General features: G+C 39.3%; 1 protein-coding gene across 2 annotated transcripts; it reads right to left on the reverse strand.

Moving 5' to 3' along the window:
- Nucleotides 1-122: 122 nt before the first annotated feature.
- ERCC5 (ERCC excision repair 5, endonuclease) lies at nt 123-14,890 on the reverse strand. 2 transcript variants are annotated; one of them, XM_055801215.1, is made up of 15 exons: nt 14,411-14,890; nt 13,606-13,781; nt 13,015-13,130; nt 12,818-12,910; nt 11,939-11,999; nt 10,884-11,027; nt 9,735-9,942; nt 8,506-9,456; nt 7,858-8,090; nt 7,363-7,482; nt 5,427-5,640; nt 4,157-4,301; nt 3,106-3,308; nt 2,117-2,199; nt 123-784 (listed from the first exon to the last, which is right to left on the reverse strand). In XM_055801215.1, exons 1-15 carry the CDS (start codon nt 14,496-14,498, stop codon nt 230-232), a joined length of 3,390 nt encoding a protein of 1,129 aa, XP_055657190.1. In that variant the 5' UTR covers nt 14,499-14,890; the 3' UTR covers nt 123-229. The 2 variants fall into 2 exon arrangements, with proteins under 2 accessions (XP_055657190.1, XP_055657191.1); XM_055801216.1 differs by lacking the exons at nt 13,015-13,130; nt 14,411-14,890 and having other exon boundaries at nt 13,606-13,744.
- Nucleotides 14,891-15,925: the final 1,035 nt, after the last annotated feature.

Consider the following 15,925-nt stretch of genomic DNA (forward strand, 5'->3'; position numbering starts at 1 on the left):
TTAGCTCAGTTTTAAAATCTCAAACCCGAAAACTTGTATCAAGTCCAATCTAGGTCTTTAACTATTTTTTCATTGTTTAAAATGCCTCCTATTTAAGTTCTGGACAAAAAATGCATGACATATTATAGGGATAACTTATTATTTTATTATCTGAAATTCATTAGAATATTTACAAAGCTTAAGTCATAAAATCCACACGCACAGTGTCTCTCTTTTTTAAGGCTTTTCTTTAAGGCTTTTTCTTTTTAATTCCTCTCTTACTCCGTGATTTCTTTTTTCTGCCCTCAAACACAGGTTTGGCAGTCACCATGACTATCTTTCCCAGTTCTTCATCCTCACTACTTGAGCTACTGCACCCCTTTCTCTCTTTATGGTCTGCCATCTCCACTGCAGAGACATTTTTCCTCCTTTTGCTCTTGCCTAGATCTCTGCTTTCCGATTCCTCTACTGAGGAGTCACTAGAAGTTTCTGAAAGCTGCAAATTCCCAATAAAACCACCTCCACATAAACGTTCTTTTCTGGAATCTGAGTGTTTTCTTCTCTTTCCACTTTGGACTTCCGTTGCCACAGCTTGATGATTTGTGCAGCCTGCAGTACCTCCCCCCTTCCCTTCCCCATGCTGTTTAATTTCCATCTCCGTAACAGCAGCAGCCTTCCGAATTTCATCATCTGCTTCTTTTTCCTTTCTCTTCAGACAAGTCACAGCTCTGCGCAACCTCTGACTTTTAATAGCTAGTTTTTCGTGCTGGGCCAGTCTGAAGAATGAATCAATTCGAAGCTGAGTCTATCAGAAATAAAACAGAGAAATACCTTTGGATGTTTTGTGATGGAAATGCAGTTGTTTTCTCAGCTATACCATAAAGCATCCCAAATTAAAGCACGACAAAGAACTAATGGAATTAATATGCATGCAAATAGATATGAACAATAAGATGCATTATTATAGTAATACCCACGCTTTATTATAAATTACACAAGCACCTTTAAAGAAACTAATAAGCAAACCCCAGTGAAATTGTATAAGTATTATGCTGATGATGATTAGACTTGGTTGCTATTTTCAACCCTAATACAGTCAGTCTCTGTAGTGCTCTTAAGTATGTCCTTACAAACACATATTTAGCTTCAAGCTGTTAAAACAACAGAATGTTTACTAAGCAAGTGTCACAAGTGCACTTTACATTTGCATATGCTAGTGCAACAAAATGCGGTTATTTGAAACAAGTTCATTGTAACATGTGCTGCTACAGTATAGATTTAAGAGCAGAACTAGAAGTAGTCACACACGCTGGGCCTTTGTTACTCAATCACAGCTAGGTTTGCTGTAATAGACTAAGCTAGTTCTCTATATTATCCTTAAAATTACCTAAACCAGACAGATGCTTCCAAAGGATGTTCCAGTCCACCTGAAAGTATACGGATTTAACTATGGGTTTTGGTACCTTTCACTCATTTGAGTGATAGGGAGAACCTAGAACAGCGGTTTAGACTACATGCCTACCTTGCTTACGGCAAAAGGAGAAAAGAATCTGACCTCAGGTAATCAATTTTACAACTGACTTTCACAGTATCACAGCATAACCTATGATTCACTTTTAAGTTTTATTAAAGTTGACAGAACATTTATTTGGAAATTAAAGAGTAATAGTATCATTGGACACTTGCTCAACAATTCAGTGTGCACTCTTCCTCAAAGGATGTAGATGGTACTAAATGGTCAGTCTCACTCCACCAAAATCTCAGGGTCATCTTTATAAATAATTTCTAGAGACAGCACGCTGCCTTTTAAAAGTACTAAAGGTGCTTGAGGTACCTGTAGTTTCACGTACACCCAGAACAAACAGCAATCTGGACTTAAGATAGGTGCTTGAAAGGTAACAAATTTGAAAACAACAATTAAAATTATGTAGTGCCTCACAGCAAACCCAAATCATAAAAAAAAAAAGAAGTCTAGAGAAGTTTAACAACTTTAAAAAAATATATAAAGATCAAAAAATATGGCCAAACCCCAGTTTCTCAGAAATGTACTTCAGATTAAAGCCTTGCTCTTCATTTTAAGATGCTGCTCTCTAAATCTTCCAGTTACCCTTAAGCTATACATAGTTTTATACTTTACCTGCTGCAAGTTCAGCTGTTTGATCACAGGCAACAGGATTTCATCTATCTTTGTCCTAGTCCAGCCAAAGTGATCCTGACAGAATGTACAGAAAGTTAAGGAACTTTACAAAACAGCTATTACTAGTATTCTGTAAACATATAAAATGAAAATTACTCAAACCAACCATGTCTGGAGGAAAGTTGCCCTACTCCAAAGCTTTTTCTGCTACAAAACCAGAGAAAATACTCTAAGTTGTTAGAGCTGATTTATGTAGTTCCAGTATTACACTACATGTCTCAATCACGCTGTTACATTTCTAATACAGAATTTTCTCTAATATCAACATTTCCAAAAGAGTGTCTTCCAAGACAGAACTTGTTTTGGCTATACAATACTGCTATAAATCAAAATACTTATAAATAAACCTTATTCTTGCACTTGTATGCACTGGAAGCTTCATTTACTGTTTAAAACACTATTAGCTCTGCACGCATTGTCATCTACTTTTCAACAATTTGCTGCAGCTCGAGCTGCAACACATGCAAGAAACAGACATTATGGCAAGAAATGCAGTGAATAACTAGGCATAAATTGCAGACTGAATCATCATTTCTAATAAAGTTTTGAAACTTGTGAAAGACTGTAAACATACATCAGGAGCATGCAGACAATCCCACTCTAAGTCTAGAAACAGGCACAGCACAGTTACAGAAGCATATCGCAACAAACTAGGCAGTCCAGCTATGAGATTCCCTTTGCACGCAAAGTGAAGCAGCCCATTCTGTCAGGAGGACAGAGCAGCCCTGAGTGCCACACATGCATGGCTGCATTCCCTTCCATTCCAGAGCTGATGTCATTGTAGGAAAGCGCATACAGACGAGCCCGGGGGTCCCTCACACCAACGAGATGTTAAGAACTTGACACTCCATTACTGACTCACTAACAAGGCTTGTGAACTTTAATCCCAGTACTTCTAGCTAACAAGTCCTGCCACATAGTAAAAGGATATTCTCTGATCTGCTCTATATCAGGCTTCCCCCAGGTGAATGAACCCTTTGTCTCATCCACTACAGGCTTCAGGTATGCTTCTGCCACTGCTGGATTTGGGAAACCTGAAGAAAGTTGCAGGTCCCGCAGTTTCTTCTTGACTTTGGTATCACGTGGATTAGGTCTCAATTTCTTATTCTTTTGGGCCTCATTCCACCACTCACTGAAAAACATCGAGGAAAGCATTCATTTGCCTCCATAAAATATGACTTGGAATATCAAGAGCCACCATGCTAATTTCAATAGCCTTAGCCTCCCTACTCCGGTTACTACATGAAACAAGGTGGGAAACTTCCAAATAAAAAATGGCCAAACGGACATACAACCTGAAAGTAGAAAAGACAAAACATACACAGTAAATGTAGCCATTGTAAGCCACAGTAGCAAGCATCACATGGATTCCCCATAAACCACTAAACAGAAGGCCCTAAATTCAGCCTCACTTAGGGAGGATGTTCCATACATAATGATAATTTTGGGGTGCGTTTTTTTGGTGTGCAAGAAAGAAAAAATAAAAAAAATAAATAATAAAAAAAGAATTCTAACCATCCTTGCCATTGCCAATAGAACTGGCTTGGCCCTCTTCAAATCTTGTAATCTTGTTCTTCTCCACAGTCTACTTGTCTGTCTCTTTCCAGATCATCCATTCCTCACTCATTGTCTCTTTTCTATATGAGCAAGCTACAGTACCTTCTCACAAACTCAGGCAGAATACACCTCCACTCACTATTGATTCAGCTCTGCATTGAACTCAGAGGCAGTCACACAGTTCTACAGCTGTTCTGTTGTCTTCATTAGTCTCACTGCAATTGCTGTATCAACATGTCACCTTATCTACCTGCCATTTCAAATAGTGATATAATGGACTCATGTTATTTTACAGTTAACTTAGTCTCCTTAATGATATGCAATGATGATCACAGGATCATATGTTTTGTTGTACGCTTAAGCAGCATAAAAATAACATTCATATTATGGAGAGACAAAAAAGCAAAATACGATGAAGAATACCTGAATTTTAAGAGAGGTTCCAAGCCATGTCCAGGAAACTCATTTAAAATCTCCATTGCTGTCACAAAGCCAACATTTGGGATACCCTCAGTGTAGTCACTTCCAAGCAAGTATGCCAAATTAATTAGCTTGCTTCGATCCAACCCTGTAAAAGAAAGAGCATAAACCAAACAAACCCAGTAGATTCAGCATCTCTTACAAATTAAAAAATACATTATCTGAAAGGCAAAAATAAAAAAGGAACACAAAAGCATTAACTCTGTAAAATTACATTTAATTCAACATCAGAATTTGCTACATTGTATTTTGGAGCAGTGACAAAATGCTACTGCTAGCTCAAGCACTAACTTGCAAATGCATCTTGCCAAAACTAAAACTTTACAATGTTAAGACCATGGGAAATTCTGGGTTTCTAAAAGATCAGATCTCCAGTTACTGTCCTGTTCTCATCTAATGCTGATTTGAATTTAATAACCCCTGAACCAGAAATAAAAGCACTCAGTTTGAATTCTAGTCCACAATATCAATGTCTCTGCTGCTTAAAAGCGTTCCCAAACTGGAAGCCTTTTGCTCTGTGCTAGTGCAGTTGCTAAGCAGACCGAAAGAGCCTGTGAAACAGGCAGAAAGGAGGAAGAATTCAGCTGACCACTTCCACTTGGCATGAGGCAACCAGACTGATTTCCACTGACTAGCTTCAGGAGCTTAGATTTTTTTTAAAAAAATAATAAAATAAATAAATTAAAAAAAAAAATCAGTGGACACAAGGAGGGACATGTGTCTAGGCACACAAAGCAAGACTATCAGGGGAAAAACAAAACAGACCAAAAACAAACCAACCCACCCACTAAACTTTTACAGAGCATACATATTTTATATATGCCAGATCCTCTTCTAATAAATTATGTGTCAGCATGTCCAAACATTAACTTTCATTTCCAGAAGACTATACCTGGTGACATCAGAATATAATTTCTTCCACCATGTCAGAAAATTCATGCTGACATTTACCCAGAAACGGGTACCACAGTTCATAGCTCCAGCCTTGATCACCACACTAACTCAGTGTATTAATTGCAGGTGTCTGCAAATTTAGAGGGGTTGTCTGGCAATAAAATCAGCAACCCAACTGCACGTCTTTAGAGACTCTCCAATGAAAAGGCATTGTAATAACAGACACACAAAATTCTGCAGAAAATACAACTTTAAAAAGATACACAGCAGTGCCGTCTTAGCAAAGGCTGTATTTAACAAATCAATACCCAAGGCTTACCTAGCTGGTTTTGAAAATCAACATACTGATAATATTCCACATATTTGTTTTGACTGAAGAAATTTTTATAAACATGTCGTGCACCAAATAACCAAACATCACTATCATCAGTGATTGTCCCAGAGGTCTGATCAGTAAGGTCCAATACAGCACACTGTGCCTCTGCCTCCATTGGAGCTTCAATATACGGAATACCAAACAGACGGAGAAGCTCCTGTAGGATAGAGAGAAGACAGTTAACATTTCAACAAAAGAATAAACTTCTATTATACTTTTGCTTGACTCAGAACTGCTAGATTAACACTTGGGAGGTACTTAATATTCCACAGCAAATCTTAACTGCTACTAAAAAGTGCCAAGCACAGTTAAGTAAAGGGGGAGATCCCACTTACTCCTCTCAGGCAGACAGTACCACATAAGTCAGGCACCACATGATCACACTATTACTATGCAGGCTGAGAATCTGCTGTCTTAATTACACAAGCATACTGAAGTATTGTGCTTTCTATAACATGAAGAAAAGTTAATGCGTTACATTTATGTGGGCTCCACGAAAGAAAGATGTAGGTTAAATAAAAAATTAAATAAAAAAAACAGTCAATCAGTCATCACCTTAGCTCAGAGAGTAATATGAAAGCATATGAGAAATATTTGTATCAAGCAGGAAACAGTGGTCAGACTAATCACCCTCTGGATAGTGTTTTCACATACATGTATTTCGACACATTTTACACAATTTGCTTTTGTGCAATATATGCACAAAATATATGCAATAGATTTTTTAGCATCAGTTAAATATCTCACACACACTAGGTTTACAGGCTTGTGTTAGTAACACAATTCTGGATTACAGCACCTCCAGAAATTATGCTTTGCATTTACTCTCCTGCTCCCAAGTTGGATGTAATAATCACTGCAAAAGTTAAGGTGTAAAATTTATTAAATATGTATTTGATATGCATTCATGTATCTGCACATACACACATCTCTTTCTCACTGCAGCTGGTTTTTGTACCCTAACAAAGTCAGTCTCAAGACTTAAACTTTTACTGTAATAAAGAGAAAAAGCACAAGGTCAAAGACTAACAATTACGAAGGTGTATCTACCATTATATGACATGTAATATTACAAAAGCACAATCTACTGGCCTTTAAAAAAAAAAAATCATGTCAAGATATAATATGAGCAAATGTTTAACAAAGGAAACAAAAATTTTAATCATTTAAAGATTATCTAAATTAGCCCTTTTATGCAAATAAAATAAAAACATATATATTTCCTCAGAATTAACGTTAGCATCTATGATGTAATAAACTATTCTAACACCAGTCCACTACATTATGGATATGTTAACCTCAAGACATTGTATTGCAAGTAGTCCCTGCACTAGACTGCATTAACCCTTAAATACTAATACTGAAACATAAGTTACAGGCTTACACAGGTGTTACTGGTGAGATTCTTTACAACCAGTTACCCAGAGAATAAATCTGGACTACCATATGGATTTCCTGTAAGCTTTTAATCCTTAGGAGAAATCACAATTTACCTAACACCAAGATTACACCAATTTCATATTGCTGAATGAACAACAAGATGTTAAGAAGTTACAATTTGCACCCTTCACAGCAACAGGCAAGGATCAAACCGGCCCAACCTTAAAAAGTCGGTGCTTTAAAAAATGTTGATCTATTCATAATTTTATTACTGTTTTATAATGTTATAACAGTTATTTAAAATTGTTGGAATTCAAGATTATCTAAATACTTTCAATATTTTAAATCAAGCAGACCAAACAGAACAAGCTCCTTCAAGGAAAAAAGGTGACCCATAGTTCAGCAAAATTACTAACAGCTTTTGAGAAAATGTTTGACTGGGGTGGAGGGCAGGACCACATCATGCTGTATCAAATCAAAATACTTCAACAAATACTACCTGGCTTTCCAAGAACATCTGTCCTGTTACAGAAGCCGCAACACGCTCCTGCTGCTGTTTTTGAGCCTGAAGCATGTTCTGCTCAGCAGAGAGGTCATTTTCTAATTCTTCTAGTTCTTCCTGAAAGATGAGACTTTCATTATTTCAACAATTCAGGTATACTTACTTAAGCAAAGCACGAAGTTCCCTACTATAATTATTCTAGTAGCATATGCTCTGTTAATTCACGCTTGGAAGTGTTGTAGTTTCTCTAATGCAGTAAATTATAAGACCAGAGATAGCTCTGCTCATCAGAGTGCTAAAACCTTAAAGTTTCCTCCAGATTTCAGAGCAATTATGGTTAACCATCATCTTTAAAGAAAAAAAAAGTTCCCACAGAATTAGATACATATACGAGAAAGCAATGAAACAGTAGGAAGCTGTCCAATAGTTTTCCTTAAAAACTACTTGGGGACAGAGCACTTCATTACTAATTCAAACCAAATAAGGAGTTACCAAATTGATGTCTTGCCAATCATCCCCTGCATCTTTACCATCATCTTCTCTTTCAACGTTCTGACTGCTGGCGAACTGTACTTCATCAGACTCCTTCAGCAAGTCCTGAGTGACAGTATTGTGGTGCCCTGTCTCCCCTTCTGGAAGAACTGTTTCATCACCCAGTTTTTCATCGCATTCAGTAGCAAACTCAGCCTTATTACTGATTTCAGTAACCACTTCAATAAAGCTTCCTATTAAAGGAAAATAAAAGATTTCAACTTCCTGCTGCTTGTTTAAAACTAAGTATTTGTACATGGCTTTAACTTGGGCATTAGTTTTTGGGTTTTTTTACTGTATGCAGTAAATGGATATAAGGATTGCGAAATTACAGAAACCAAGTGGTTAACCATTAATACACTAGTTAAGTTCAATGTATACAACAGCATGCTTTCCTGATTCTCTGTATTGTACAGTCAGCTTTCAATGATAAACCATAACGCACTAAGGGGAAAATCATAGCTCAGATTTTTCTTCCCACCTCCTACTTATGTAGGAATCGATGTATTTTAAAGCATTTCTTACTAGGAGAAAAGCTTAACTTCAAATGACTACATAAACAATAAGGTCTTATTTTCTTATCTTTTTACACAACTAAAAAGCACATACCATCAGAATCACTGTCTTCAGACTCTGATATCCGTTCTCTTTCCTCCTCAGGACCTTTTGCTTCTGGAAAAGAACTAATATCCTTTTGTACCTCAGATGCATTCTCTTCTGTTTGCGAAATTACTTCCTCTATATTTTCAGAAATTGTCAAGTTTTCCTCATTTTTAGAAAGGTCTGCTGTTTCAGCACAAATCAAAGTCTGTATACAAGTTTGTACAGGGGAACAGCTTGGCTTCTCCATGCACAAATTTATATCCTTATCTCTCAAAGAATTTAAGCCCATTTTGGAATCATTTTCTTCTTTGTCTACATCTTCTTTGCCTTTTCTAGTATAGTCAACACAAGAATAATTTCCAGCTCTAGATATACTGGTGTCCTTGGGTGTAATATGATTTCTTTCCAACTCCTGACTCTTTTGTTCACATTCAGTGTCTTGCATAACAACTTGGTTTGATGAATGAATTGTAAATGTAGGTATTTTTTTTCCCTCCTTATCTTCAGGAAACTGATCTTCTTCATCTGAGCTACTAAGCAGAAAATCCTTTAAGTCTGATCTTTCTGGTAGCACTCCACCAGTTTTAACAGTAACAACTTCCTCTCTTCTACCATCATCACTCAGAGCTTGCTGAATTGCCCGTAGTGTTCTTGGAGACACACTGCCTTCCTCTGTTATAGACTGGTACATGTTCAATCGTCCTGTATTTTCACCTCCCAGTTCTTCTTCTGAGCTGCTTTCTACCATAGCTGCCTGGATAGCAAGCAAAGTTCGAGGAGAGGGCGGTGCTGTCACCACCTTGTTATCTTTCTCTGTCTGCAACTTGTCAGATGTAACTAGCTTTGTATTAGCAGGAGCTTCATTGACTTTATTCAATTTAGTAAATTCAAGCATTTCTGATGAGGGTCCTGCAGTAGTTTCGAAGTCTCTAGTTGTAGATTCTCTTGCCTGAATACCTGAAAGAAAGTTTTTTGTTGATTTTTTCTTTATTAAGTAAAAACCTGCTTCATACTACCATTCCATTTTACATAAGGAACATCGTTACATAAATATTAATAAACCAGTTTTGTACATGTTTACAGATCACAGTTAATTATGCCTAACAGTAACACACATGTCATGCAAAGTATTGGCTACATGCACCTGTAAACAATATTCAAGTTTTTCTTAAAACTGACAGCTGCAGACTGCATATGTCATATAAGAGGTTTTAAAAAATTCAAACCTGACATACCCTTTATTAGGATATAGTGAGAAGTATCTTCAGAGACTACCCTCCTAGATTCCACTTCTTTCACAAAACCACCTTCATTTTCATATTGTGTTTGGATTTCACCCGAGTGCTGTTGATTCAATTCTTTTTGTACATTTTCTATGCACCGATTGAGGTTGCTTTTCCTAAGCAAACCCCTAAGCTGGTACTGGGAAAAGTCATTGGACTCCTTGAAAAAAAAAAACAACAACAAAACAAACAAACAAAAAACACCTAACAAAAACCAAAACAAAAACACCAAGACATCTTAAAGAAAATGCCACTAGCTGCATCTTTTAAGCAAGTTCATTAACCCTTTTCTGAAAAGCCTTTTAAGAATTTCCTTTAGCAGGTAACATACGCCTTACTGACTGTTGCTCTCCCAAGCAACAGCAACACTAGCTCAGTTACACTCAACAATTCTAAAAGCTACCATTAAGTAGTTCTGAATGCTGGCTAAAACACAACGAGATCTTAATTGTAAGACCAACAAAACTTAGCTGGCTAACAGAGCTGGTCCCCATCTTAAAAACAATGCAATTATAACAGAACCCACATGTGGATGGTTTTACGATGACGGTTCTCAGCTTGCAACTGGGCACAAGCTATCATTTGATCTGACATATATAGCACTTTCAAAAATCAAACTATGCTCTGAAAAGCTGTTGTTGAAGTGGTACTATAGGATCCCCCATTTGTCTCTGAATGGCTTTAGCAGCACATCTGTCTAAGTTACAACAGCCCTTTCCCAGCTGCCAGCTCCCCTAACAACCTGAGGGTTTGGAATCCAATCTGCATTCATTCTGCCTGGCTGATCCACACCAGCAGTATGCTCCTGCAATTGAAATCTGGGGTGTAAGACAAACGAAGCATGATCATGGCATGATTTTTCCCAGCCTGAATTAGCTCTCCCCCAAATTTAGTGGAAATCAAGAGATAGGGCTCTGAACAGACACACAGGAAGGCTCAGTTAAGAGTTATCTCATTGGTCTTTTTTCCCCTCAGTGTAACATCTCTTATTAAATAGGCCTGGGGATAAAGCTTTCCAGATGTAATAGCCTTACATAGTCTCCATCTGCATGAAAGGCAATAGCTCCCTTCTGATGGCTTGAAAACTATTTTAAATATTACCTCTGGCATTGCTTCAAATAATGTTCTATTGCGCTTTGTAAGTTCCTCCATATGAGTCAAGATCTCATGTTTTACTTCTGGAGGCAGTTTTTTGAAATCTTCGGATTCAATATCTACAGAATAAGGATTTTCACATAACTCTTCCTATAAAAAATGGAAAGCAACATAAATACCTATTTTATATTACAGCACAGAAAGAACAATAAAATATTTAGAGCATCACTCCAAACAACAACCAAAAAACCACAAAATCTTTGTTGCTACTTCCTATACTGTGAAGAAAACAGTTAAGAGGTAACTACTACTTAATAAAATAAAGTACATAATTAATATACACTTTACAGAGAAACTTGGTTTTACTCTTTTTACAAAAAGATAAATCACAGAAGCAGGTCCTATAACCTCAGCCTCAGCTATTTCTGATGTTATCCTTCCCAAGAGGTTCTCCTCCTGAATGTGAACTAATTCAAGGACAAACACTATTTCCAAGAGTTTTTTCTTCCCCGCCCCCCCTTTTTACTCTGATGAAAGCAGACATAATTCTATTATTAATTTTGCTACCTTCTTAGGTTATATATTTCTTTTCTCCCCTTCCCATGAGATCAGCACATCAGAAGGGAATATAGAATTTATCTGTGAAAACTTGAGGACCGAAATGCTTCAATATCAATTCACGTTTGCAGAAGCATGGGAATTTTGTTAAATATGCTGTCTTATATAAGCATACACATGTGCACAAATGCATATATTGCACTTATATTGTTACAAAAAAACATTTCTTCTTCACATGTCCAGAGAAACTATTGAAATAAATAAAGATACCATAAGAAAATCCTATTCTGCTGCATTCTACTGGAGAAAATTAGATTTGTATTTCCTTATTAGTAGGAATTCATAGACTGCTGAAAATTAACTTGTTTGCTTGATAAGTAATGCTACAGTAAGACCTATAACTCCAAACATTTTTTTGTTTTTAACCTTTTTGTTTGTCTTTCAAGCGTAGCATATGAATGAGATGATTGTTCACACTAACAGGGCGATTAGGATGCACTAACCTGCAAGATCTTTTTTTGGCCCATTCTCACTTCCCATTCTTTTTCATCTTCCTCCGCCGAGCTAAAAAATTACAAAGAGAAAAAAGATGTAGATATTTACCTAGGAAAACAAAGTTCTTATTTTAAGTAAAGGGACATTAGTCATCCCTTCACTGATAAGTAAAAAAATTTACACACAAAGTACACACAGATATATACACATCTACACACACACACATACATAAGTCAAGACCTGACCTGAACAGAAAGCAAGAAGGCAGACTTATGTCAGTTGAAACTAGACTGAGACAACTGTTGCTGTTTGAATCATTCCCCAATTCTTATTTGGTCAGCATTTAAAGTACAGAGAAGTATGTATAAATGCGTGCAAAAAGTGATCTAACAGATAGCTCCACATTCCCACTTAGTGTTTTTTAAGAAGATGTCACAAGTTTGACAAGTACATACAAAGTATGTATATACATACATCTATACTACCAAATGAGGAGATGCATATCAGAATCAAGCTGCCACACACCAGGTACCCAAGCTTGAACAATCAGTTCCATTTAGTCATATAGATGTGGCCACAGAGACAGAAGTAGCGCATTCATACTTAAACATGAATCCAGCGTAATTTAATTTGTGGGTGAAAAGCTTGTCCTGTAACTTTTCCATAAATAACTAGAAGGATTCTGTATCTAGAGCTATAAACTAAACTCTCCAAAAAGAAACTGAAATAAAATATAAATTAAAGAAATATACTTTATACATCATAGAATCTCATGGGTCAAATGCCTTTCAGCAGCATCCAAAAAACATGGTTTATACTTCTGAGTTTATTATAGTAATCTGTTACTTAATTAATTTCTGAATTAAGAAAATCTTAATTCAACCTACCTGTTCTTCTCTTCATCCTCTAAAGGCGGCAATGCATATATATCATCAATTCCTTCTCTTCGAACTTGTGTAATACTGGGCAAAACTTCATTCCTTAGGGAAAGAAAGGAAAAAAACCAACCCAAACCAGTGATTAACAGCTACATAAAAACTTACCTGCCACTTATAAACAAGGGGAAAATATTTTTCATTCTTGCCTTTTGCCCTTAAGAGCAGTTTTGATAACTTGTCTCTTCAAAAATGTTTTCAAGAGTTTCTCTGTAGTTTTCCTGGAATCACTGAGGGCAACTTCCTTTCTTTGTCTTCGCTTAGCCTGTGAAAGTAAGATTAACACCCAGATTTCTCTGGATGCTGAAGGTACACATCCAGCAAATTACTGTTACAATCCTGTGTGCTGAGTCTATGAGTGACTCCTAACTCATCCTACACCAACGGGGATGTAGCCTTCAGACCCTCTGAATATCTATGTCAGTTTCCACTGTGGGACTCAAGGCACAGTTTTCAGCTTTTAAGAGTTGCATTCAGGTCCATACTGGAGTAAGACCCAGGCTTATGCCATCATCAGCCTCTCTGACATCTGGCTTCTGTGCAAATCAAACCTGAATATATCAAAAGGGAGCAGCTGCACACTCCAACCAACAGCTAACCAAGACTGGGATTGCAAAGAACTCCTCCAAGCCCTCCATCCTCATGGCTCAGAAACACCAGAAGAAGGAAACTGAAAATGGCTACGTAGTATAAGAAGTACATCCTATTTTACATTGCAATGACTCAGCAAAGGTACTTACCAAGGTCTGCTTCTTCAGAAGTGGTGCCTCTCCATCAAAAACAAAGACAGGTCGAATTCGGAAAAACAGTAACTTGCAGAGCCGGTGAAACAGAGTGAGGAGGTGAGCATTTCGTATGGAACTGCCACCACGATCTCTGGCTCCCTTTATTGCTTGGTTCAACCAAATACTGATATCTTAAAGAACTGTTAAGAGGAAAAAATGTGCTATCTTGCATATATACCATATTAATAGTTTCTATAAAGTGCACATATTTTACTGAGTGGCTTTTGCCCGCTGTTCCAGGCCTGGCTTATTGAAACCAGGATTATCCAAACACTTGTGAACTTCAGAGAAGAATAAATTCTTGCCCTCATCACCCTGAACAAAAAGCAAAGTCAAAACAACTGTGCAACAAGTAAGTAATACCTCCCCAGTTACTTTTACAAATAAATGGAGGGTAACTTCTTTCCACATATTCCCAACATTTAAGTGAGTATATATAATAGGAAAGTTGATGCAAAAGCATTTAAACTTTTTCATCTTCTAGTCCTACAGAGAGCAGCATGTTTATTTATACAGCACAAAATCTCAGAGTCCAACACTTGCATCAGGAATCTACTTAAAAAGTCCCTTTTTTATAAGATTAAAAAACCCAAAGAGCTTAGCATTTCAACATTATAAAGCATAAAATTTACTTATCAAAATGTTGTTATGATTTAAAACGCAAAAAAAACCCCACCCAAAACCTAAACGTAGAAACAAATGTGAAATAGAAGAAGCTCCCTCACGAGCTTGGCTCCTCAACTTGACTTTGAAAGGATACCAACAGCAAGGATTTTTCCTTCCAGTATTTCGGGGTTTATAGGTCTTCCAGCACATTCAAGCAGTTTCCAAAGTCCTTGAACTCCCATTGTGCTCTCTTAGCCGCTTGAGGAGAATTTATGAGGAACAACAGCAGGAATAACCCAAAGATTACAGGACCCACGCATGCTGTGCCATCGGTGCGAACGGTTCGTTACCGCAAGGCGAAATCCAGAGGCCGCTTGAGGCAGGGGCGGCCCCGCAGCCCCGGGCCGAGGCCGGGCGGTCCCCTCAGCTCGCGGTACCTGACACCCCTCCAGCACCTGCGCCCGAGCGCAGCCACAGCCGGCCGCGGGGGAGCCCCGGGGACGCCCCGGCTGCCCTCCTGCAGGGACCGCCACCCGGCCCCCGCCCCGGGGACGTGCTGAGGCGGCCGGGGGCGGGCCGGGGCGGGCGGGGGTCCCGGCCCCGGGGGACAGGGGAAGGCGGGGTGTCGGCGGGGCTCACCTGCCGCTGGGGGCGGAGCGCCACCGCCCCAGGCCGAGGACCCCTCGCGGCGGCCCCGCGCAGCGTGCGCATGCGCCTGCCCCGCCCTGCCCCGCTGCCCGCCGGGAAGCGCAGTTCGCGGGGCGGGGCGGGGCGGGGCGGGGCGGTTCCGGCCGCCCTGGGGTGCCCCCGCTGTGGCTCTGGCTGCCGCGGGCGTGCGGGTCCCGCCGCCCCTTTCCGGTGGAGCCCGGCGGCGAGTCCCAGGCGGACAGACCGCCCCGGCGCGCTGTCGCCTGAGGCGGGCGGGCTGCAGGGAGGGGGCCGGCAGCCACCCGCGGGGCCTACGCCTGCCCGGAGGAAGGTGCAATACCCAACGCTGCGGCGCAAAAATAAAAGGATTGCGGCTTTTTTTCTTCCCGCCCAAACATGATTTTTCTCAGAGCCTGTGCTCTGCCCGCCCCACTCCCAGCACACCCCCGGTGCCCCTCACCGCAGCCAACTGCCAGCAAGCCCTAGGGATAGCTCCCAGCAGCAGGTTCCCAAGGACGTGCATCTTCCTTCTGCTAGTGCTGGAAGAATCAAACGTGCTATACCCTCTTCACTGATGAAGTGTGACAGCCTCCAACCCAAGAGCAAAATAATCACACCTACTTAAGAACAGCAGCAGGCCCTGTTCATCAGTGCAACTATCATTATTAAGCAAAACTTGACATTTATGTAACCGATTTAAACCTGAAGTACCCTAAAGAACACAGCTCAAGTGTTCTAAATAAATTAGAGCCCTCTGCCCAAATTCAACTTGCAAAAGTCAAGTCTGAAAATAGTTCATCTGGAAAATAAATTTTTCAAACCCTGTTTTGTTCAGTCATCAGCCTGCAGACTTTGGGAAATTAAATATTAGAAGTCAAGTCACGGTAGCTGCACAGGCCTGCGAGCAAAGAAACCCTGCCTCCAGGATTACTTCACAAAGCAGCGGTTGCAGTTCAGATCCTTCGCTTACCTACTTTCCTGAAAACCTCCACTAGCATAGGGTCACCACTCCCAAGACAAA

The sequence above is a fragment of the Falco peregrinus genome, chromosome 4 (assembly GCF_023634155.1).
Source record: "Falco peregrinus isolate bFalPer1 chromosome 4, bFalPer1.pri, whole genome shotgun sequence".
NCBI classification, from domain to species: Eukaryota; Metazoa; Chordata; class Aves; order Falconiformes; family Falconidae; genus Falco; species Falco peregrinus.

Excerpts from the sequence above, each read along its gene's own strand:
- ERCC5 (XM_055801215.1), bottom strand. The coding sequence starts at position 14,498 with ATGGGAGTTCAAGGACTTTGGAAACTGCTTGAATGTGCTGGAAGACCT. Across the intron at positions 12,000-12,817 it reads GAGGATGAAGAGAAGAACAG|CTCGGCGGAGGAAGATGAAA; the intron begins GTAGGTTGAATT and ends GTAATTTTTTAG. Across the intron at positions 11,028-11,938 it reads GCCAAAAAAAGATCTTGCAG|GAAGAGTTATGTGAAAATCC; the intron begins GTTAGTGCATCC and ends CATTTTTTATAG.